The 26510-nt window shown below is 28.2% G+C and overlaps 1 protein-coding gene across 1 annotated transcript in view; it reads left to right on the top strand.

Annotated features, from left to right (window-relative positions):
* LeuRS-m (Leucyl-tRNA synthetase, mitochondrial) overlaps positions 1-18537 on the top strand; it is a 42515-nt gene extending 23978 nt beyond the window's left edge. Inside the window, exons 10-21 of the mRNA XM_067288712.1 lie at positions 2956-3062; positions 6251-6415; positions 6855-6970; positions 7639-7805; positions 8408-8581; positions 8655-8746; positions 8818-8908; positions 11450-11607; positions 13582-13659; positions 16335-16484; positions 16594-16662; positions 18071-18537. Of these exons, the coding sequence (XP_067144813.1) occupies positions 2956-3062; positions 6251-6415; positions 6855-6970; positions 7639-7805; positions 8408-8581; positions 8655-8746; positions 8818-8908; positions 11450-11607; positions 13582-13659; positions 16335-16484; positions 16594-16662; positions 18071-18292 (1589 nt within the window). The 3' untranslated portion in view covers positions 18293-18537. The remainder of the gene's footprint in view (positions 1-2955; positions 3063-6250; positions 6416-6854; positions 6971-7638; positions 7806-8407; positions 8582-8654; positions 8747-8817; positions 8909-11449; positions 11608-13581; positions 13660-16334; positions 16485-16593; positions 16663-18070) is intronic.
* The last annotated feature ends 7973 nt before the right edge of the window (positions 18538-26510 follow it).

Raw genomic sequence — 26510 nt, 5'->3', positions numbered from 1 at the left:
AAGTGTTCCCTAGGTCAGGGGTGAGCAACCTTTTTAATCAACGGGCCAATTTGAATTTTAAAATTTTTTGGCGTGCCGCACATAAAGTAACACTTATTAATAATTTACAAAACTTTATTTATAATAAACATTAGAAAAAAAAATTATAAAATTTAAGAAAAAGTAAAGATTTCGTATACAAATTTTAATGCACAATAAAAACAAACAAGAAAAGAACAGAAAGACGAATTTACTTGAAATTTTTAATGAGAAATTTGGCGCTGTTTTTTCAATACAAGCTGATCAATATCAGCCGGAATTGATGTGGTAGCTACACGTATGCAGCTTTTTAATCGTGCATCACTCAGTCTTGATTGGCGGTCATTTTTGATTAATTTCATGGTTGAAAATAATTGTTCGCAAACATACGTACTTCCGAACAGAGACATCATTTGCTTTGCATTTTTTGTCAAAAGCGGAAATTTCTCAGGGCTCACATAAGATTTATAAAAATTTTCGATGTTTACTGAGAAAAATGCATTTTTTAAATCGGTATTGTTCTGCATGTCAATCACTTCCATTTGAAAGTCTTCGGGAACTGTATCCACATCGATATTAAATGGCGAGGAAAACATTTTCATGGAAACTGTTGTCTTCTCAGCTTCGAACATTTGGAATCGTAATTGAAATTCGTTGATTAAAATGTCTATATATTGTGCGCATTTTCGAGAAGTAGTAACGTTTTTCTAAGTGTGGAAAGTGAAACACATTATTCTGCAAAAGATGCTGTTTCCACAATTTTAATTTGCGCTCAAAGCCCTGAATTTTATCGTACAAATTGTGAATAAACTGTCCTTTGCCTTGAAGTTCCACATTAAGATCATTCAGATGCTGAGTCATGTCGATAAGAAACTGAAAATCGCACATTCATTCTTTATTACCAAAATGAGGAAAGGCATATCCCTTCATATCCAAGAACAATTGAATTTCGCTTTTTAAGTTGTATACTCTTTTTAGCATTGCCCCTCTACTAAGCCAACGTACTTCGGTATTAAAAACCACGTCGCCATGTTCAGTTTATAAATCTTTCAGGAATTCTTTAAATTCACGGTGATTTAACACGCGTGACTTTATAAAATTGATCAGTTTAATTATCGGTACTGTGACATTTGGCAAACTCAATCTTTTTGCACACAAATTTTCCTGGTGAATGATGCAGTGGTTAACAAATATTTCCTTTCCTGTGACCTTCTTAATGTCTTGAAATAGCCTTCCCGATACTCCTACCTCCATGCTTGACATTGCTCGTGCTCCATCTGTCGATATACCAATAATCTTTTCTAATGAAATTGAAAAATTTTCCAACACAGACTTTAGTTCATCGTACAGGTCTTTGCCGGTTGTAGTCCCTTGCATTGGAATCAGTGAACAGAATTCTTCAGTAATATTAAATTTGGTGTCAATACCACATAAAAATATAGCCAGTTGTGCTGTATCGCTAATATCGCAACTCCCATCAAGTGCCAAAGAACAGTATTCGAATTTTGCAATGCGTTCACGAAGCGTTGTTGCTATGTTCTCGGACAAGTCTTCAATTCTCCTTGCAATGGTGAATCTTGATAAACTAATGTTTGAAATAATATTTATTTTATCAGAAAATGCTATTTCTGTAACAGCAGTCAGACATTCTTTTATCATCTCTCCATCCGCAAAGGGTTTCATTTTTTTGCCAGTATTTGACTGACAACAAAACTAGCCTTTACTGCCGTATTTGATAAAATAGCTTGATTTTTAAAAATAGCCTGTTGGTTTCTCAAGTTTTTCTCCATTTGATTAAACTTATCTATCCGGAGTTGTCCTGTTAAGTTTTTATATTGTTGTTCATGTTTTGTATCGTAATGCCTTTTTATGTTATATTCTTTTAATGTCGACACAGTCTCTGAGCATATTAAGCATACAGCTTTATATTTGACGAAAGTGAAAAAATAATCAAATTTCCACTTTTCTTGGAAATGCCTGTGCTCATCCGCAACCTTCCGTTTTTTTGTTTGTTTGTTTGTTTTTTTGTTTTCCAACATGCTATTATGGATTAAAAATTTGAAAGTTAAAAAAATTTATAGGAAAACTTAATTTTGAATAAAAAAACTCTAATATTACCTTTCTGACAATAATATTGCACTCACGCCTTTCAAGAAACACAAGAATTGCTAAAATTGCTAGTTAACAGCTTACCAGACTGACTGATTGTGTGACAGAAGCAAACACAAACAAGCACAGACGCGGCGCGTTTGTATTGCATGTTTAAACAAGTCGCCGACAAGTGAGTAACTCATCACAAAAAATTGTTTCGGTTTAGTATGTACTACCATTTTATTATAATTAATTGTATAACATTATATTGATGGGAGAAAGTCGATAAAATAAATTCAATTTTAGAAATGCTTGCGGGCTGCATAAACATGTTTAATGGGCCGCGTGTTGCTCATCCCTGCCCTAGGTAAAAGACTATTGTTGTTACCCTTGTCCATGACAGGTATCCTATATATTCTACTTTGAAGCTCTTTATGGAAGTGTTCTTTATCATTTTTAATGAAATCATATATATTGGGTGCCAGGTCATTGACATCTTGATCCTCTTTAAAATGCTTGAACACAAACTTAAGTGCCTCTAACTCTGTAACGTTTAAATTTGCTGCTTGCCTGTCCTTGTGCATGTTCTCTGTGGTGAGGAAACTTCAGCACCTGACATTATTGGATTTTTTTCTTTTTTTTTCTTAGTTTTTAACAAAGAAATGTTTAAATTATTAGTCAACATAAGACATTAAAATAAGTGTTTAATATTACATGAAATAAATATGATGTATAAATCTAACACAATTGTTTACACTTAATCTTAAATTGTACTAATTTTTTTTTGTGCATTTTACAGTATAGTGATTGTTAATATTAGAATTTTTAATTAATAAAATGTTTTAGGTATTCCTGGTGAAGTTATGGAAGATCAATTGTTTGCAGATCAGTTTACTTTAAAAAAGATTAAAGTTGTTGATATAACATCTGGCACATTAATAAACTCTGGAGAGGTAATACTGAATAAAACCTTATTTTATTATTTATCTTTGAATTCAATTTGAACTCATATAAAGAAATAATAATACAATATTTCAGTTTTGTATTATAAAATTAAATAAGTTCCTTTGTCAAATTTGTGAATTTAATTTAAATGTTTTTATTTATATAATATATATAAAATAATAATATGAAAACTATTATTTCATTCACAGTATCATAAGACATTTTTACATCTACACAATATTTCTATAAACTGAATAAAGAGAATTAAAATATGTAAAACAAAAAGCATAACATACTTTTTCATTTTCAAAACATGTAATTTACATTTATTTTTTATTTATTTTAATTACTGGTTTTATTTGAATAATAACTAACAACAACACTAAAACCCAATACATTATAAAACTACAAGCCAGCCAATGCAGTATGTCATCAGGCTAGATACTGGCTATAATACAAATAAATTATGAAACAATTGGTACTAAACAATAATAACTGCCTTCAAATAGTTAACCATATCTCATCCTTAAAGCTTAAGGAATATATAAAAGCAAAATTATGTCAAGTTTTATTTCATTCCTAGTTTTCAGAGATCCTTGAATAGAGCCACAGCTACTATTCAAGGATCTCTGAAAACTAGGAAAATATTGTAAAATTAATAAATACCATAAATTATGGTAGCTAAGCACTATAGTTTATGCAGAAAGATATTAGTTGCTATTTCAATTATAATTTATATATTTTAAAAATCAAATTTTCATAAATAAATATTTAAACACTTTATTAATAATGGGCATCAAATAGTTCCTGTATTTCATTATAATTATATATATATATTAAATTATTTACAACTGTATTAAAATGTTACAAAAATTGTTATAAAAAAGTTTATTTTAATTTAATGAAATTAATTAAAATAATGAGCAATTATTTATTGTGACATCGTCATAATGCCAGATTGCAATTGCTACCTCAAATTAGTACTGTGGTGTCTTGCCCCTGTATAACATACTTTTCATTTAGCATATTTTTAAAGGAAAAGTATGATGAACAGGTTTGTGCTTGTCATCTATTAATTACTTTCAGGGGAAAATTTTTGAATTGAATTAATGACTTCCAGATTGCATCGGAAGTTTGTACATAGTTAATCAGGGCCTCCTGCTCCTAAGGTTTTCATATCTAGTCTCATCTTTCATCTATCTAACTCCATTCTCAAGGTTAAGGAAAGATGGAGTGATGACAGTGGGAATTTATAGGTCTGCAATTTTTGAAATTGCAGCTCAAAAACTTAAGAGATTGCATTTTCAGTCATTATATGAGGAGTTTTATATGGAGTCATTATATGAGAAATAAGGAACTACAGTAGAAAGAATATATATCCATTTGTAAACAAACATGAATTAAAGGCTATTTTTCCTATTGTATATGGCCCTATATGACACAAAAACTTATTACATAAAGAGTACAGCTTGCAATAAGTAATATTATGACATAAGTTCAAATATCATGATTTAGTGTTCATGTCCATTTGGAAATAATGCTAAATTTGTGATATATTCATGAAAATAATGTATTTTTATTTTATTGTTATCATTTATGTTTTCATTAATTTTCTTTATGCTACTATTTAGTATCATTCAAATAATTCCAAAGCTTGGTAGGTAATCTTATTCAATATAAAAAATACTTTAATGGAAGTTCATAAATTATATCTATACAGAGTGTCCCAAAAGTCTCCATACATTGACACAAATTAAGCCCATCAGTGGCCGAATAAATAAAACCATTGGTGGTCATGTGTTTGTGCCTGACCAATGGGGTGGCCACCATGCAGTGTTCTGGGTTTTCTTCATGTGTCTAACACCTAAACAGAATCCAGTTTCCACATAGGAAGTCCTGCTAGAAGTTACCCTTGACAGATCACCCATATGTTCTGTTGTCTTACTTTGTCAATCCACTGATACAAATCTTAAATCTGACATTTTAATGTTTTGTGAATAAAGTTACATTTCACCTTTTGAATGTATGGAAACTTTGGGACACCCTGTATATAATAAAATTATATCTGTATATTATGAAATTTCTTTTATAATCACATTTCTTATTGTAAAAATATTAGCAATAATTGAATAACATAATTGAATGTAACAAAAATGTTTTCTACAGAATTACAAATTCAGTTAATGTTGTTAGATTTGGGTTTGTATATGATGTAAATTTTTAAATTAAGAATGTTAGTTGAAATAAAGTCTAAATTTATTGACTTGTTTTTTTTCCTATTTAAAAAGAAAAAAAAAACAGTTTATTTAACTTTTAGTAAAATGAGCATCACATCCAGTATTTCTAACATTTGTAAGATTCTAATCTGGATTAATCCCATTATTAGGATAACATTATTTTTAGTTTAATAAAAATTCTAACTAGATTTATATGTAGCAAAGATTTGCTGATAAAAGTTTTATTTTAGTGATAAGGTATAATAGCTTTCAGTTCAATTTTTAATGGAAATGTTTTGTTTAAAAATTATAAACAGAATATACATTTGAAGTTCTTTTTTAATATTGAATATAGTATTTTAATTCTTCATATTTGCTTCAGTTTCTTTCTCCTTTCATCCAGAGGTTTGGTCAGAGAGATCAACAATTGCCATCTTTTTCTTTCTTATCTTTTTTCTCAGTATTATCTGGGGCAACTCTCCTTTTTACTTTAGTTAAAAACAAGTTTTAATTTAAGAATTTGAAATTTTTAATTGCCAAAATTCTAAGGTTAGATTATTCACAGACTATAATTGTACTAATTATCAACAATCCAAATATGTAATTTGATATAAAGGTAGGTAGTTAGGCCACTACAATCTTTTGCTGTAGATTAATACAGTAAAATTTGTGTAAACTGGAATTGCATGGTCTGGAATATTTTTTTTTGTTTGGCAGATTTCTGTTTTGAACAGGTTTTTTGACATAAGAAAGTTGCTCCATTCCAAAGAACTTTTTCTGTTTGGGCAGGTTTCCATTTTATTCAGGTTCTGTTTTGGACAGGTTTTATGGTAATTAAAAATTTAATTTGTTTTAAAATTATTGAATGAAAGTTTTGCAGTCAAGCAATAGGTATATTGTTAATTATGCTGATATAATTGATTAATATTTAATCATTAATGTTATTTTGTTTTTACAAAACATAACTAAATTTTTTACAGTTCACTGGTATGGATTTGGAACATGCAAGGAAAAAAATTTGCCAGACAGCTCAAGAAAAGGGAATAGGTGGTTATCAGTCCAGTGCAAAATTAAGAGACTGGTTGATTTCCAGGCAGCGATATTGGGGTACTCCAATTCCTATCATTCATTGTTCAACATGCAATGTAAGTATGAAATATATTTCACTTCATTTGTGTTGTGTACTACTGAAATTATTTAAGAAAAATTATCATCTATTGCAAATTTCTATAAAAAATATAAAATTTTTTAAAATACAAAAATACTAATAAAAACTACAATAAAAATACAAAATTTCTATAAAAAATAAAGTTTTCATGAATATTATGGTGTAAGGAGTTAATCTAATATCAGCATTAAAAGAATAGGTTTAAATTTATTAGTTTTATATTTTTATTTATTTAATGAATTTTTATAAATTATAATTATTTTAATTAATAAAATATATGAAATAACACAATTGAATGCAATTTAATGGAGTGAAATATATTTCTTTCATAGCATTTATGATAACAGCTAAATCATATATAAATATAATTGTTTTCAGTATATTTTTATATCTGTATTAAACAACTGATTTTTCAGATTGTTCCTGTTCCATATGATGATTTACCTGTTTCACTTCCATTTTTGGAAACTCTACAAACAAATATTTCTCCACTTGCAGCTGTTGAAGATTGGGTTAATGTTGAATGTCCCAAGTAAATTAATATATTACAATACATACACATTTAGATATTGAAATTTTGTATTTTTCATATGCATTGATATATTCATATTTTTTTAATCAAAATATAACTTATTTAAATTATCAAAATATATTATCAATGTGTTATGATTATAAGTTTTGGAGTGTAATTTATAATATGTTTTGGACTGTGACTGGTGTGTGAAATGACAGAAAAGGAAAATGAAAACATAGTTTTTTGTATATTTCTGTTACTTTTATATTTTTTTAAATGTATTATGATCTCAAACATCATATATACCAGGGGTGGCCAACAAGTCGATCGCGATCGACCGGTCGATCGCCAAGCCAATTTTGGTCGATCGCTAGTGATGTCTTGACTTAATGTATTATATTTGTAACCGAACGCAACTGTGTGCATGCAGTTATGACTCGAGTCACAAGCAGTGAGTGCACTTCGTACTGAAACAGGGTATAAACATAGTATGTATTTCACACTTCCCCCTCCCCACTTAGACTATGCCTATGATAACAAGTCGATCGCGACACATTTTTACGATAAAAAGTAGATCTTATGTGCACAAAAGTTGGCCACCCCTGATATATACAATAAAATTCATTAGCTAAAATTCTTACTCTATTGCCATCTCTCATTTGTTTCAACTAACTTTTTTTACTTAGATGTGGAAAACCAGCAAAAAGGGAAACTGATACAATGGATACCTTTGTGGACAGTGCATGGTACTTTTTAAGATTTCTTGATCCTCAGAATAATAAAGAACCTTTTAATAGTGAAATTGTTAATTCCCTGTTACCTATAGATTTATATATTGGTGGAATTGAACATGGTAAGAAATATATATATCTAAGTTTAATTTTATAACATTAACTATAAAATACAAAGTAATAAAATATGTGATTGTAAAATATATACAGTAGAGCGTCGATAAGTGGAACGTCGGTAAGTGGAATGGCCGGAAAGTGGAACGATTTTCAGTCGGACTGTGTCGTGCTGAATCGAATGTTTTTGATACTAAATTTACTTCTAAAGTATAATTTTCATGTTTTTTATATTCTTTAATATATTTATTTTGTTTGTACAAAATGCAGAAATAATTTTTAACGATACGATAGTCTCGATGATTATTATAAAAATTTTCATTAGGCTTAAAATCGACGAAAATTCAACACGAAGCGACACGCAACGGAGAAAAATTCAACAGGAAGCGATACGCAACGGAGAAAAATTTGAACATCGGACAGGTTAATGTCTTTTTTCGTACAAAGTCGGAAACTGGAACAAATCATTAACTGGAAGGACCCCAGTCCCCAATTGGTTCCACTTATCAACGCTCTACTGTATTCGAATGTATATCATAGAGCTGGATATTATTTTATAAATTTTATATTTTTATAAAATTAAGTTGTATAAAAGTTAATATATTTTCAGCTGATGTTCATCTCTATTATGCAAGATTTTTTAGTCATTTTCTTCATAGTTTGGGGTTGTTAAAAGAGAAAGAACCATTTTGTCGTGTTTTATGTCAAGGTTATGTAAAGGGTAAAACATATTTTGTTAAAGAAACTGGAAAGTACCTAAAACCAGATGAGGTTGATATTGCAGGTATAAAAAAATTTCCTGTTTTTATTATATAGTTTTTTTTATTATATTTTAAAATTTATGATAAATTTAATAGATTCAGTTGTGAGAGAAAAAGCAACTGGAAATCTTGTACAAATTGAATGGGAAAAAATGAGCAAATCAAAATTTAATGGTGTTTCACCAAATGTAAGTTTAATTTTTTTATTTTTTCTTCCTTCTTATTGTAATGAAAAATGAAATTAAAATTTTTATTTTAGGATGTTATAGAACACCACAGTGTTGATACAACTCGACTATGCATGTTGTCATTTGTAGCCCCTGAGACTAATCGTAAATGGGATGATAAAGGCAGGCAAAAAATTTTTAAAAACTTTATTATTAGATAACGAGAGAGGAAGCGAACAAATTTTTTCTTTTTAAAATATAAATATTTAATGTATATTGATATTGTACTGATTATTTTTTTATCTTTAGTTTTTAAATTTCATTTTATAGTTTTTGAAAATATTTTCTCTATTAAATGACATCTAAAATTATGCTATAAAATGAAATATTTAAATTTGAAAGAAATCATAATGAGTTTGACATAAAGTTTTTGAATGTAGTTCATTATACATTTTTACAGAATGAAAATTTATATTAAAATAATAATGAAAATCCTTAGTGCTAAATACTGTATGAATACTGAATTTAAATCAATTTATTTTTTGTTGTTTTAATAAGAAAATTTTATAATAATATGATGATTTTAATGTCAGCTGTCTAAACTTGAACTAAGGATAATTCAAAACATAATATTATTATCATAAACGAACATCACTAAACCCGATATATAAAGCTATACACCAATCAATGCCAAATATTATCGGGCTAGAAACGGCTATAATATTAATAATTTATAAGACAATTTGGCACTAGAGTTAGGTGTTAGGTCCCATCTCTTGATAAATTTAATAATTATAATTTTAATTAAATAATTTAAATAATTTTGAACTGCTGGAAGAAAAGAATCGGACACTTTGGCACTAGATTGGCAATGCATCTGCACGGTAAGTAGGAGTTGTGGGTTCGAGTCCGGCTCCAGGCCGATTCTTTTCTTCTAGCAGTTCTAAATTATTTTAATTATTTAATTAAAATTATAATTATTAAATTTATCAAGAGATGGTGCCTAACGCCTAACTCTAGTGCCAAATTGTCTTATAAGTTATTAATATTATAGCCGTTTCTAGCCCGATAATATTCTGTATTGGTTGGTGTATAATATTATCATAACTTTTTCATTTTTATTTCAGTAGTTCGGATTTAAAACTAACAGTTAATTTTGAGGATGTTTTTAACTTAGTTTTAGAGTATGCTTTAAAATTTAATTTATTAAATGATATAATTTCTCCATATATTAATATAGAAGAATGTGATTCATTTTCTTTCCAGCAAAGTATTTATATAATTAAACTTTCAAATATAATAATATAATTTCCTCAAAAACAAAATATTTAATAGACAATGATAACTTTTTAAATTTTTAATTGAAAAATTGAGCAATTATTATGCCATAAATTTTAATACAAGTTTTTACTTATATTAATAAAACTGAAATTAGCTAAAAGATAGAAGGCAAAAATCAAATTATCAAAATTAATTAGTTTAATTCAATGTTTATTCAATATTTGTTATAAAAGTATTGTATTAATGATGTCTGACCATTTTCAACTTTCGTATTTTAGCATTTTTATATCAATTTTTAGTTTGTTGAATTTTTATTTAGGTTACGAAATTTGAATAAATTTAATCTGTATTTTTGGAGCATAAAAGTTTTTGTGCTTTAGTAAAAATTTTAAGTTATTATTTTTATATATTAACCCTGTTGTATAAACCTAATTCGTTCCAAAAAATTATTTTAATATCAGGAATTTAGATATTTGGAAAGTTTTTTTCACTATTTCTTATGGGAGAAATTCAAACTGTTTCCTAGCCCATGTGAATAAGCCCATCCGATTTCTCCAAATAACCGTAAAACACTGCAAAAAAATCTCTATCTGCCAATTCATGATTTTAGCATGATATTAAACATTTCAAACTCCAATTACCTTACATAACAAACACTTAATGAGATTTTGAAAGAATGTGTTGGTAAACAGTAATGTAATGAACATGTTTCTGTAGTATCTCACGTTAGGAATTGTATAGGGTCTGCATTATTTTAATGTAAAACAGATCACAATGAAAATCTTGTAACGATACTGTGCATTTTACATTAAAATATTATTGTATAAAGATAGAACAAATAACAAAAACAAACAATTGAGGTAGTTAATTTACTGTAATGAACTGCTAAGAATAAGATTGTAAAATTGCACTGCAATTTTATAATAAAAATTACTTAACTAAAAAATCATACATAATACATATACATGCAATACTACTAAACAAATGAAAACAGACACTGAATGGTGTTGCTGTCTATTTGCCATTTATAGTAGTGCAATTTTCAAATTTTTTACAAACAAATCTGTTATGGTGGGATTATTTAATTTGGATATTGTGATGATTACTAAAGAACATCATTTATTATAGTAGAAATTTGGTTATAAGAAGTTTGAATACTGCAGTAGAGCTATAATTTTTATTGTTGATATATTTCTTTAATATTCTTTATTTAATACATTAAACTAAATTTATCATGTTAAAGTCATAAAATGTATGCAGAAATGTTTAGTAAAATGTAATTTTTAATTTTTTTTTTAATTCTATTTTTAAAAATCAATAAGAATAAATATCAAATAATGTTTTTTTATTTCATGAAATGGCATTTTCCTTTACATTATAATGTCTTAGCTTTCTAAATTATGTTCCATCATTTATTACTAAAAATACATATATGTGTTATAGGTCTCAGAGATGCATTAAGTTGGCAACGAAGACTTTGGTTAACTCTTGAAACATTTGAAAAAATTAAAAATAATACAAATCCTAAAGAATTACCAGAAAATGAATGGAAAAAATGGGAAAACATTTTATATAAAGCCAGAAATAGCTGTATTAAAAAGGTAATTTTTTTAAAACTATTGTTTGACAATTATTACTGGTGAATTGTTTTCATTTCATACTATATTTCTGGGATTTAATAATAATTCAAAATATTCTTACAGGTATATGTATAAACCTAGTTTCAGTTTGGTGCATTTTAGTTATTACTAATAATATATTATCATGTAACTTACACATTTTAGAAAGTAATTTCAGAAAACTAAAAATTGCATCTGTTTGTCTTATTTTCTTTTCATAAATATATGTCATTTGGTTTAATTATGCAGAATATTTTAATTAAGCCTGATTAATACTATCAGCCTAAAAAATAATTCTATTAGTTAATTAGCATGGCATTTTATAGATACAATTAAAATTGTAATTGCATTTAATTTTAATCCTTGCTTTAGTCTCTAATATTTCATGCCAAATGATTAATAATGTAAATTTTGCTATGATACATCAGTTAATAATATTAGTTAGGTTTAGATTCTGTACTGTCTTGGACTTAATTTGGTACTTTTTATTCATGAATATATCTTTTTCTGATATCAAAATTTTTCAGCATAATTCAGGGTATGACAATATCACATGGTACAGTACATTATCCATATTACACAAAATTTGTTTATATTATTATATAATCCAATTGTGTGACTATTTTCACATATTTTATATTATTATCATAACTTTGATATTGTGCAGTGCACAAACTATGTTTTTAGATTTCAAATTTTTTGGTTTTTCAATTTTTGATATTCTTTTTCAACTGTACCATTTTGTTTTTTCATAAGTCTGCTTTTCCTTAAACATTTCATATTAGTGAATCAGTGAATATGAGCTCCAATATAGCTTTATTATATTGGATTTTATTTTTATTTTAAATTTATTGTTAATGTTAACAGGCAAGTGGGAATCAGTTCATAGGTAATAAAGGACAAATTTAAAGTGAAAAGTTCTCAAAGATAATTAATGTTGGAAATAATTGCAAGTTGTATCCAATTCAGCTCATATGGAATTATTGAAAACTGAGCATAGATTTCAAACATAACAGAATTCTTCATAAGGTCAAAAATTGGTACTGTATGGGTGTAAAAATAGGCTTAAAACAGGTCAAAAATATTTTTTTTATGAAATAAAAGGTTTTGGCTACCTGAAAAACCAGTGTGGATTTTTGTTTCTTACAGTATTGTGCCAAGATTTATTTAATTTGAAGATTAAGAAGGATGTTTTTTGATGCATTAACTATGTATGTCACTGGACTATGAAAAGATTATTAATGTATCAAAATGCCAATATTCGAGTTTTGGTGGATTTTGTAGAAAAAGTATAAACGTAATCAATTCCGGGTATCTAGTTATAATTATTATAATGCAATTTTTACCTAATTATGAAAAATAACAAAAATGAAAGAATTAAGAAGTGAACAAGAGTGAAACAGAGAGATCTCAATTCTTCAACAAAAGAAAATTAAGGTTGTATTTTTTATAGAAAAAAGTTATGACAATATAGTGGAAAGAGTATCACAAATCACTCAAATTTGACCTGATGTATATAAACTCAAAAATGTCTTTTTTGCACATTAACCACTTTTTCTTATTCAAAGTTTGAATTTAATTGTCAATAGATATAGACTAATTTAGAAGGAAAATGGCAAGATTGCATATGTATAAAAGTTGTATTGTAAAAGATTCAAATATATATGATGACTAACAAAGCAAGATGCATTTGGAATGAGTCATATTGGAAAATGGCTATCTCGATATCAAAAGATATATCAATTAATCTTAATCTAAAATAATAATTTATAATTTTAGTATTTAAACTTTAAGCCTTAAGTATAAATTTTATAGTAATATTTTCATTCAAACAAGAACTGTAATATTTTGAGCACTGATATTTATTTATTCAATAGTATTGTAAATGAAAAATACTAAAAAAAATATTTTAACTTATTATTTTTGTCTTAAAAAATTTTGTATTTTTTAAAATAGGTTACTTTTCATTTTAATACAACATGTCAAATAAGTGTTGGAATATCTAAATTACAAGAATTAACATCGGTGCTTCGGGTAAGTCTTAAAGCTTCAAATAAGTTATTTTAATTTATTTTTCTTGCATGATATATAGTTTCATTCTAAAAAACAAAATTACTTAAATCTACAAAGCTGATTGTTTTTATTAATATTTAATAAATGATATTCATTCACTTGAAGTCAAACTTTTAATTTTAGAAAAAATAATGTATAAAATTATTTATTTTCAGAGTAAAAAACATTTAAAAATCTGCACTAAAGAAAATTGAACAATAATTGTAACAAAATGCTTTCTCATTTTATTTAAAAATAATACAGTATACTTGCAATTTATGTGGTTTTATGTGTTCTTATAACATAAATCATTGTAATAAATCTTACTTATTACTATGATTTGTTATACTTGATAAGAAATAAATAAGATTTATGTTATTATTTTATCAAGTAAAAGTTAAAATAAAATAGGTGCGGCAAGTAGGATATTTAAATTTAACTCATTATCTGCAAAAGTGAAAACGAAATTAGTAGCAGGTTAATGGCTTTCCTTATAATATGACAGTTCTAATCAAATAAAAATGAAATTTTATAAGATGGTAATTAGGCTAACTATGATATATTGATTAGAATGTTGGGGATATGTTAATATGTAGATACCTTAGATGACTAAATAGGGTAATATTGAAAGATAGATTCAGAACCAGTTTAATTAGAGTTAGTATAGATGTAATGAATGTGGATGATATACTGATGGGAAACAGGTGTATGATCCACATTCAGATGGTTTAGATCAGAGGTCCCCAAACTTTTTTGTCTCATAGACCACGTGCCAATTTTTTCTGTTTTGGGTAGACCCCCCCGCCTTTCTAATATTGAATTGTTACAAATTCATCAACTTCAAATGTGTTTTTGACAGCTGACACAGTGCTACTCACTTTGACAGGCTTAACTGTAGAGTGAAAAAGTTTTAAAAAAACACGTTAAGTTTTATACATTTATTAATTAAGACAACATAAAATGCAAATCTAGTACAATAACTACACAAAAAAATAAATGCTTTTAATGGGAGGGATGAACCTGATGCTTTAATAGCAAATTTTCAATATTTGGCTTCAATTTAGTTAGGTTTAACCTTAAATCTCCTCGATCGGTGATTTCTAATTTGTTTCTTCCTTTTGTAAGAAGATTAGCAACTGCACTGAAACCCCTTTTCACGCAGTATGAAGATGGAAAAGCTTTCTCGCGATAGTCCATAATGCAGGATAAGTAATAGCTGTCTCTCTGAAGCCAAAATTGCTGATATTCCTTTCTGAACTGTACCTTAAGTTCTTCATTAGTGCTTATTCTGATCAGTTCTTCTTGTAATGTGATATCCATTTCTTCAATGTCACAGTATGGATCGATAATCCATTGTGGTATTTCCATAGTCAAAACATCAACAAACTTAGTTTCAAAGTCTGTGTGAAGCATATTTAAATGTTAAACATAAGTTGAAATATCATCATCCTGGCAGTTTGTGTGACAAATTGGGAAAATTTGCATCGTCCAATATTTTGCTTCATTAGTTTATTTTTGACAAGAAAAGCTGAAATAATGGACTTTGTTTTTATCAGATTTAGACTGTCACTTTGTAACTACAAGTTAACCTCCTTAAATTTAGTGAACAAATCTGTTAAATAAGCAATGTCTGGTTTCTGCTTAATTAAATTTTCTTTTAAAATTGGATCTTTATCATCCAAAAACTCTAAAACTGTCTCAAAAAGGTTAGATTAGTTGATTGAACTCAAGAGAATGTTCTAACAATTAGCATTAATTAAAATTCAAAGCAATTAAGTTGTTGGTTTGACCTGTCGACAGAGAATGATCCTATCATCGATCTCAAATTTTCCCATGATTAAAGCATGGAGTCATAAAGTTCCCCAAATCTAGCTCCAAATCTTTATCATGTTTCATAAACATTTGTTTTAAAAATTTTTACTTCATAGGTAATTTATGTCTATTATAAGAAAGTATTATGTTACATAGATACTATCTGTGTTATGTGAATTATTCCATTTATGGAAAGCCAAAATTTCGGTCACGACTTGCTTAAATGGGATCCATTCTTGTGGACTCCCATTTACATCTCATGCACCTCCAATTTTTGTTTTTGCTGACATGGACTCCTTGCAGTTCGAAGTCAATCCCTAGGGGTCGATATAGACCACTTTGGGAATCATTGGTGTAGATGGTTAAATGATACTGTGGAATGAGTGACTGAGAGAGGTGGGATAAAGTGAACAAGGAGAATCAGAAACTTAGAGCTAAAGTTTATAAATATTTATTATTAAACTTTTCTTGTTTTTATACTGAAAAAAGTATTTTAAATTCTGAAGTTTGGTTACTTTTTCAGTTCTCGATTATCAATCATTAAAATGTTAGAACTCAAATTGATTGTCATTTGGCAATTATTTTGTGTTCTGTTCTAAAGTACATGCTTAAAAATGCATATATAACAATGACATAAATTATTATAAATATATTTTCATACTTGTTTAATTTCTATTTAAATCTTTGAATAAAAAATTAAAAAATAATAGGTTTAGAATTTCAGAAAATAAATAATATAATTACTATGATTTTATTAATAAATGATTTCTTTCACAAAATTATCTTTAAGTTTAAATTTTTAATCCATATCATTTATATTAAATAATTATTTAAATATTGTTTAGCAATCACCATTTGAAATTCAGTATGGTAGTGATTTTCAAGATACTCTTGCATCACTTATTATTATGTTGACGCCAATTACTCCACATTACAGCTCAGAACTTTGGGATATATTTAGATCTGTAGCCAAAGAAAGCAAAATTTATAAAATAGTAAGTTTATTTAAAAATAAAATAAATTTTCCAAAAATTCATTTTTGAAGTTTGATTTTTTTTTCTCTTTAATAATTAAAAATAATAATTGAATTTTTCCTGTTTTTAGGAAAAACCAGTTGTGGAACAACAATGGCCAGACTTAGATAAAGATTTTTTACTAGATTTTAATGTTAATGTAAGTGTAATTATATTAATTTAAATTTATTAATACAGTCAAACCTGTTTTTATGCGGTGGATAGGAACCGCATAAAAAAAACGCATAAAAAAATCACACGAAACTTCACGAGTGGCTATAAAAAATAGTTTTCGCAACACAATTAAAAAAATATTTTTTTATGTGGTCAATAGGGACCGCATAAAAAAAGTCTCACATAGAAAATAACTCAAAACCGTACGAAATAGAATTTATTGACAACAGATGTCAGCACTTGACTGCATCGTCTCATCGATCGTCTGTTTTACATATTTTTGTCCAGGTGGTGTTTTGTTGACTTAAAAAATAAATTATTTCATTTTGCGCGTATTCGTGCAATAATATTACTATAATAAGTTTATTTAGCTATAATAAGTCAACGTGAGACATGACAAATTGCACGAGACTAGTCGCCGACTATACCGCACAAATAAAAAATCGCACAAAAAAGGACCGCATAAAAACAGGTTTGACTGTACATAAGAACTTATTTATTAAAAGTAACAAATTTCTGTATATGTTTTGATCTTATAAACTAAAAGATAATTAAATTGTTTTTTCTTAAGTTTATCATTTTAATACATTATTGAATCCTATTTTAAATTGGATTGAATAGATAAATAATTTTTATCTTAAAAAAACTATGCAATATTTAATTTATACTGTAGAATAATATGTACCAATCTAGTTACTATTAATAAATTAACTTATAAATTAGAATTAATATTATTAGAAGGAAATGTGTGTAATATGTTAAATTTATCCTTCTTTGAATAATACATTTTAATTTAATTTTCATTCTGAAGAAAGTCTAAAAACTGGAAAGTTGTATGAATGCTTTCAACAATACTTTTTTAATATAATAAACTCATACTTGTGTGTCTTAATAAATTCTATGTCTATCCAAATCATTAAATAATTTAACTAAATATTAGTCTGTTCGTTTTTGGTGGACTTATTAAATTTTCTGTATTGACTAATTTGTTTTAGTAGCAATTTTAATTCATGACAAAATAACAACTTAAAAAACACATCAAGACAAAAATAAAAAAAAAAGACACTTGCAATATGAAATGAAATGATTTCTTTTAGACATAGAAATGATTATCCAAAATATTCTGTTTTTCACCCTTTGTACTGGAAACAAAATGCTAAAATACGTTAAATAAACAAAACAATGTAAAAAAACCATTAACGACTTACCAAACTGTGACCTGGCGCCATAATAATCATTACTTTTCAATTAAAATTTTATTTTATTATTATAAAACTATGCTTTTCAAAATTACTAGTTCTTTAATTATCAGAATTTTTAGAAAATTAAGAAATTACATTGCTTAACAAGCAAATATTTTTAAACTTTATAAATTTTTAATGCTTTTTTCCCAGATAAATAATAAATGTGTTCATAGAAGTCCAATAACTCAAGAGGAAATGAAGAATTTTACTAAAGAAAAAGCACTGGATATTGCATATAATACAGCAGAGGTAAAGAATGCCATTAAAGATCATGTTATAAGAGAAACATTATATAATGTTATACCAAAATACCAAGTATCCTTATACATTAATACAAAAGTTTTTAAGAAGAAAGAAGAGACAGATGAATAAGTAATGACTTTTTACCAGAAATATTTGTACATAAGATTAATGTATATAATTTTTGATATAAAATGGATAGAAAATAAAAACAGTATCTAAGTGTATTTAAGGAGACAAATTCAGATTAGACAAATAGAATTAAAATGTTAATTTTAATTTGATGATGATTTTACCAGCTATGAAATTATATTGATATCTTTAAATTGAATATTTGATCAGTAAAATGTATTTTGTTGTTTAAAAAATGTTTGTTAAAATTATAAACATTTAGATATGCCAGTTAAAATAAACGGTTATTTATTTACAAACAAAATTAACTGTAGTTTTATTTATGTATAAAATAGTAATACAGTATTTACAATATTTGAAATATTTTTTACTTTATTATTATAAATGATAAATTAGAATGGCAATCCGATTATAACTGATATTTTCATTAGTTTAAAATATGTTTTCTCCATCTCAAATTAGCAGTTTCTTTCCCCCTGTATATCATACTTGATAACATAGTCATGCCAGTTATCTATGTAATTCCATTCAGGAAAAAGACTTTGAATTGAATCTACATGACTTTCGATCTAAACTGGAAGTTCGTATGTAGTTAATCTGGGTCTCCTGCCCCTAAGCTTTCCATATCTGGTCTTGACGTTCATCTATCTAACATCGTTCTGGAGATTAAGGAAGGACAGACAGATGGACGACAGTGAAAATTTACTGATTTACAATTTTTTCAAATTGCAACTCAATGAATATGAATAAAGTTTAATTAGTGATGTAAAATTTATTAGTAGGATTAATGAACTGAACACTTTCTAAATTTGAAGAACAACTAACAAATATCATTCTTCATTTTAAATTTAATTCCTAGAATACTTTTTGTCTGTAACTTCGATTTTCCCGGTAAAGTTAATTAAAGCAATTCGATATACACTTGTGCTAGTGCTTATGCACGATTCACATAAAACAATGCATAGTCTTTATAAAGTATGATTTATTTTAATGTTTTTAAGTATTAATAAAGTAATTAATACTTAAAAACATTAAAATCATACCTTAATGCGAAAATACCAGATTACTTATTAAACGGAATCGAATTACAGGAGACAAATAATTGAAACTGAAATATTACCCAAAACTTTATAATTCAGCATTTATTTGAACTCGTCATTATAAAAAATATATTGTGAAATTATGATTACATTTGAAAGTAACTTTTAATGTTAAATATAATAATGAATCTTAAAAGTTCAAAAAAACTTCATTTTACTTAAATAGATTCAGGGCTGAAGATTATTAAGTTGCCTTCCGTCATTCATAAATAAATATAACTTAAGAATGTTTAAATTTTAAAACTATTTTATACGTTAATCCCCAAATTGATGATGAAATTCAATAAGTATATATACTTTCCTGGCTGTTATCCAATGTATTGATAACATGGAGAAAGTATTGTGATCAGTCGAATTTTGACCTTTTCCCTGTTTCTTGCATTTCCTGCTCGACGTTTTGACCCTTCGGGCGCTCAAAAATGTAAAAAACCCTTATAAAATTCTCTCTGGAGGCATCTGTTTTGCATTAGGTCTATATCTCAGGACTGGATGAACCAAAGATTTTGAAACTGAAAAGGATTATTTTTGTGTGGAACATTGATACTATTAAATTTTGATATTTAAAGATCAAGGTGGAGAGAGAGAGGTTGGATCATTTGTCATTTTGAGTTGGGCCATATTAGGGTTTCTCAAATGGGATCCCGGTTGTTTTTTTAACCCAGGGAATTCTCATCCCGGGAAATCCCGCAAATTTCTTAAAAATTTACTTTTTTCTTATTTTGTGTTAAGGTTGAGAAAATTTTGCAAATAGAAAGTATATTTAACTCATAGACTGTCAGAATTCATTTAATTTTCTACTTAGTTTTTAAATTTTTGCTCGTCATGGCATGTCACAAATGGTCAATAGCTTATTTGTGACAGGACTGTAAAAATTATTTACTTGTCCTACCTGTAATATCTGGAGTAATTGTGCTTATGCTGTCTTAATTTTTAATGTCCAATAGCTTCAATAACTGCGTAACGCCAGGTTGTGCAAATCGGGCAAGGAGACAAACGAACTGCCGAATTATTTGGCTATAAGCAGTTGAGGTAGACAAATGAAGAATACTAGAGAGCAAAGAAGTACTACAATCTCGAAAACGAACTAGAAATATTCCAGGTTACGGGTGAAAAAACACACATCTGTCTTCTCTTAAATGCATTAATTAATTAAAGACGATTCCACCCACATCAATTGAATCGAAAAGGGCATTCTCGGTACAGGTTTCATTAGTTAAATAAGAACCAGATCGAGTGATTGGAGTATTGATCATCATTGCTTTTTAAAATCTTATTATAAAAATTTACAATAATATTTTGTATTATGTTTTATTTAAAAATAAAAATTACTTTTAAAGTTAGAAGTTTGATCTAAGTTCATTTTATTCTTTAAATTTTCAACTCGATCCAAAGGCATTTTTGTTGTTGTTGTATGCAGTTTCCAGCAAACTTTAATAAATTGTTTCTATTTGTGAAAATTTCCACGTAAATCAAAGGTAATTTTTAATATATATCTTACACAGCATTATTAATATGATTTTGGAGGTTGCAGAACGTATTAAATTGCTCTAAAAATTGTAAAAGAATTATATCATTTGATTTCAAGATATTTTGTATATCTTAAAAATAATTAATTAGGCCTATATCCCGGGAAACAGTTCAGTTTTATCCCGGAATCCCGGGACAAGCAAAATATCGGGAAATGAGAAACCCTAGCCCATATGTAATAAAAGTTTTACTCGTTATTAGTATTTACAATTAAAAAAAAACTCCTACCCCAAAATAATCGTTTGAATTTGAAATAGGGAGCTTTATAAGAAAATATTGGTTTGGGGCCCAAGCAATTGCTCATTTTGCCCATGGGATAACGCGCCACAGAAAAACATTTAAAAAATTAAATATAAAATTAATAAAATTATTACAATATTACGAAATAGAAAAAATAAACTGAAATTCATACAAATTTTGTACGAAATATGTTTTATTCTCGTCATTTATAACTAGTTAATGATAGCGCGTGGTGTCATTTAGAAATTTCGTTATCAAATTTATTTTACATTAATCTTATCATAAGGTAATTGTGTATTGGTATAGATCAATAACTTCATTTTATAGGAATTTGCACTGGATCCTGTTATCGGTCCGTTAAATCCGGTTCTATAACATCAAATAGTCTAAATGCATTCGTAAATTACTTCATACCTGTGGGAAATCTAGTGATTCAGTTTCTGGGTAAATAAATCACGATGATATTCCCTGTAATTATTTCGGGAGAAGGTGGCAAAATGTTCTTCGAAATCTTGATGTTGATGAAGTTAATGTCTCGTTTATATGTGGATTTAATATTCTTAAACAAATCAAACATAAGGCGTATTCGTTTTTTTCAGAATAGTGCACTTTACGTCAAAATTACGTCATTCTTGCATTTTTCTTATGAGAAGATATAATAATAACGTCGTTTTGACGTAAAAATTACACTATTCTGACCACGAATGCACGTAGTATATTAAATCGCCTTCTTATACAGTTCAGTTAGGAAATAGACTATATAAAACTTCTCGAATTTTACAATTTATTACACGTGAAGGAGGATTTATACTGATATACAAAAAACTATTCATTCCTGATCATGCAAATTTGTCTTCCATGCAGTTGTTTCCGTAATGGGGCTAAATGGTACAGATTCATCTGTAATTGTGCAAATTATAAGCGCAAATTGACCGTAAGAGCGAATTAAGGACATTTATATAGCTCACATTGTGAGCTAATGGTGGCACCAGAAAATTATTCTTTCATGACGTAATTAATATACGATATAACCTGCTTATATCTAATAAAACTATTCAGGTTATATTTCCCAGCGTAATTATTTAGATAGTTATTTGCTAATGAATTAATTTTTGATTTACACGTCGGTAAAATAGCTAAACGTTTTTATTTTTATTTTTCTCGGCGAAGAATATGGTAAAATAGAGTTTCTAGTTTTTTCTCCTGTCTTTCTCTATCTAAGGCAGGTAATGCAATATGCTGTGAATTATTAGGCCTCTTGTATAACTGTTAACTGTTTAAGTTGAACTTTTACGAGCGTTAATTTTTACTTATTGGCAACGGTTACTTTGGTGTGTTGCGTTGGCATCTTCTATTCCTCCATTTAATTTTTAGTTCTTTCCTATGTGTGGGTACTGAGCGGATTTTTTCATGCTCATCGTAGATTTCAGTAAGGCCCACAATGGGGCGGCTGGATAGTGAGAGAAGGGCAGGACATATCCTCCCATGAAAAATTCCTTGTCGCCCCGATTCGATGTTGAGTCCCCAGACAATTTCGATCTCGTTTGCACTTCTTTTTCTTATAAAACATACTGCTTTTCACATATTATTTTAAAAAATATATGAGAAACAGTTCAGCATGTTCAATTTCAAAATGTAAACAATATTAAAAAACGTGTTAAAATTCCTATCGTTTTTTTTTTTATTTTTATAATTGTTAAGTCATTGAGAGTGGTAGTCACGTAATCTGTTTGCTTTGTTATCATAGCTGAATTTCAAGGTTGCTTAAGGCTTTACCATTTTACACTCATTAAAATACAAAAAGCGAATTTCCTAAACCCGTGATAAATTTGTCAAGAAATAAAATTATACTGATAAATGGAAAAAAATAATATATCCTAGACGCCATAGTGAAGAGAGGAAGAATGACCCCGAAATAAAAAAGCTGGTGTGCTTTGATGCTGGTGTTCTTCTTACAGAAATAATTCTCAAAATATATTTAATTAATAAATCACTAAATAGTTAATTGTATTTTCTTTTTATGGCTTTTATTATTCAGTTTTGACGCTTATTAATTAAATATGATTTATAATTTTATTTGTGACTTTTGCATAATCGAGTGTATATTATGTATTTATATCGTTTAGAATAAATTCTATAAAATCGGTTGTATTTAATCATTTTTTACAGCAATTAACAGTAATTTTAAGCTTCGAAACCAGCAATAGGATATTCACATTTCCATTGGTAAACATCAAAGATCAATATTTTTTAATTTAATTTTTATTTGTTTATTATATTCATTTTTATTTTTGTAATAATTGTAATATTATTATAAAATTATTTATTGCATTTTAATATTTTCCAACTGTAATCAAATAGTAATTTTTTCGAAACAGAAATATTTAAAATATTTCTGTTTCGAAAAATCTCTTTCTCTTGTTTCAAGTCTGTCGAAATTGGAATTAAAGAGTGTTTTCACTTGTAATTCTCGAGATTTTTAAACGAAAAATTTCTTAGAATTGATTAATTTTTAAGAAATATTTTATGTTGGCCTAGGAATAGGCGATTCCGTGATTTTGCAATCACAGAAGTAATTCGTTACTATTATTTTCTATTAGTGATTTTAATTCACTGAATAGAGGTCACTAAGTAAAATAATTTTGCATGTTTTCGGAATTAAATACAAAAGTATAAAGAAGTAAGGGGTGAGAGGAGGCCAACCTTCTTGTCTGGACTTTGTGTAAACTGTCGGTATCAGTCGGAAAAATCAGTTTTCACGCCCCAATGATAAATATCTAAAAATGACCTTCGTTGATATATTTATGAAATAATTTATTTACAAGTTAGTTCAACTGTTCAATGCAAATTTAGTATCTGATGATTATTTTGGACCGAAGGATATACCATTGAATTCTTATATATATGGTCAGATCTTTTTTTTCTTCTTCTTCTTTCCGCCCTGTGGGTACTAAGAGGATAATTTTAATCATATCCATCGTGTGTTCGGCCAGGCTCACAATGGGATGATCGAATAGTGAGGAGCCCGACATATTAGGGAAAGACTGCCTTAAAAAATTCTTGGGAATTGCTTGATATAGGTTATATTATGAATATGCCAAAAACTTACACACACAGACCAAAAGTTTGAGACCTTTCATTTGGTTCGTGTGTTGTTTTTGTTAGTCTTATTTATTATTGGGGATATTCAGTATGCATTTATTATTTAACTTAGGTATTTTATTTTCTAGAGTGTATTAGTAAATATTATGTCTAACTCTTCTCTGCAAGTTTAATTTAAATATGAGAAAATGCTTTCAGTTGTGCTAAGTAGTGTATGATTATGTAGTCCAGCGGTGCCTAAACTATAGCACCCGAGCCAAATCAGGTCCACTAGTATTTATATATATAATCGAGACGAGTTGATGATGATAATAATCAGCGCAGAGTCCAAACGGTTAAGAGTTGAAAGTTGAAATTTGGTACACAGTTAGGGTACGTCACGAGAACGCACACTAAGAAGGGATTTTTCGAAATTCCTCCCCACGGGGAGAGGGACAGGATTAAGTCTTAACACTTCCATCAACAATGGAAGTGTTAAGAGAAAGCGACGTGCAAGACGCAGATGCAGTGTTTTTTCGTTTTTGCGGAAAATCGAACATATTTTTAGACCCATCTAAAAATTCTCTAATTAGTCTGGAAAAGGGGGGACCCAATTCTTGCATTCTGTGAAAAGGGTAAGGTTGACTATAACGTAATAATCTTAATCTTTGCTATCGTTACTTTTGCCCGAGCAACGCCGGGCCTATCTGCTAGTATTTGATATATCACTTATAAATGACAGAAATATACCACTTTTCATATACGAAAATATGTGGAATATAGAAAATATTTGTGTCCCGCCTCTCTACGACTTAAGCACAATTTAGCCCTCCCCATCGACAAGTTTGAACACTGCTGATGTAGTCAATGCAATGTGTATCGTTACTCAAAATTATAACTGCTTTCGTGAAAATAAATATTTTATTTTCAGGAATTTCATTCAATGAATCACTGTCAGATTACAAAATATTTTATATTATTTCAAAATAATTTTAAACAATGAAGATATTTTATTACCTGGTGAGATTTGAGAACATGTTTACAATATCACGTAATTACGGCGGCCGGATCGTCGGCAGTAAAAGTGTTTTATAATTTACCATTCTGGAAAACCCAGTTCGTGTTCGGATCGGGTTCCGCTTTTTCGATAAATATACAGTTTATCAAAACAGCCAGAGCAATAATATAGAATAAATATATGTTTTAGTTAAATATAAATTGCCACAAACAGTCAGTGTAATTTAATTTATCTGATTTTCAAGTAGTTTTAACCTTGCTCCTGTTTATGAAAGTTTAAATCGGATTTCATCAGTTTGTTGGAAATTTACGTCTAAAGTCCTTGATAAGGTTAAATTGCAGGTTATAGTTATCCTAATCACAAATAATTAAATAATAAAGTTCATTAACGATGGACCGGAGGCCACCATAGTTCTTATGGTTTTAGAGAAGTCTAAAGCCAAAAACACTTATCAAATTTACAAGAAATTTTCGGTATATATTATTGAAACTATAAAAAGCATGTTTATAGAAAAAAATTAGTTTCAAAAGTTGCCATTAGGGGAAAATTGGCGCTTTAAGCTGAAATAAATCGTATAGAAATGGCTAAACATTTTTATTATTCAATAAATAATTTGTTTGGTATGCCCGCCTCCACTTTCTGACACTGAAGCTGCATGATAGCATATCGTTGTTGGCAAAGTTTCATATCAAATGTTAAAAATGCTAAGGACATGTGCAATATTTTTTGTTTTGGCTCCACTAATGTTTTTATGTTTTCCAGATAGACAACATCCTTTAAATGGCCCATATTTTAAGATTTCCATATCTGATCTCGACTCTCATATATCTAACTCCGTTCTCGAGATTAAGGAAGGGCAGACAGACAGACATGCGGATGGACGACAGTGGGAATTTATAGGTCTACAATTTTTTCAAATTGCAGCCCAATAAGTACCTTCCAGTAACTGAATGGATAAAACCACCGAACACCGGTAGTCGGTCTTGGGTTCGCGCATGGCCACGTGGAGTTTTCTGTGTTTTCTTCACGCTAGTAACACTCAAATAGGGACCAACTTTACATAAGTCTTCCCGGGATGCATCCTCTTTGCAGATCGCTCACGTGTCGCGTTGCCGTAACCAAATAAACCAAACTAATTTTAGTAATTTTCTATAAACGCGATATTTACGAGGACATACTTAACTACCACGAAACCTGGACACCCCCTCCCCCGATTTCATCTCTCTTATTAACTCATAAACCCATTGGCCCA

The sequence above is a fragment of the Centruroides vittatus genome, unplaced genomic scaffold (assembly GCF_030686945.1).
Source record: "Centruroides vittatus isolate TY-2023 unplaced genomic scaffold, ASM3068694v2 scaffold_899, whole genome shotgun sequence".
NCBI lineage: Eukaryota > Metazoa > Arthropoda > Arachnida > Scorpiones > Buthidae > Centruroides > Centruroides vittatus.
The sequence above is the reverse complement of the archived record's forward strand: the minus strand, read 5'-3'. Positions and strand labels throughout refer to the sequence as shown.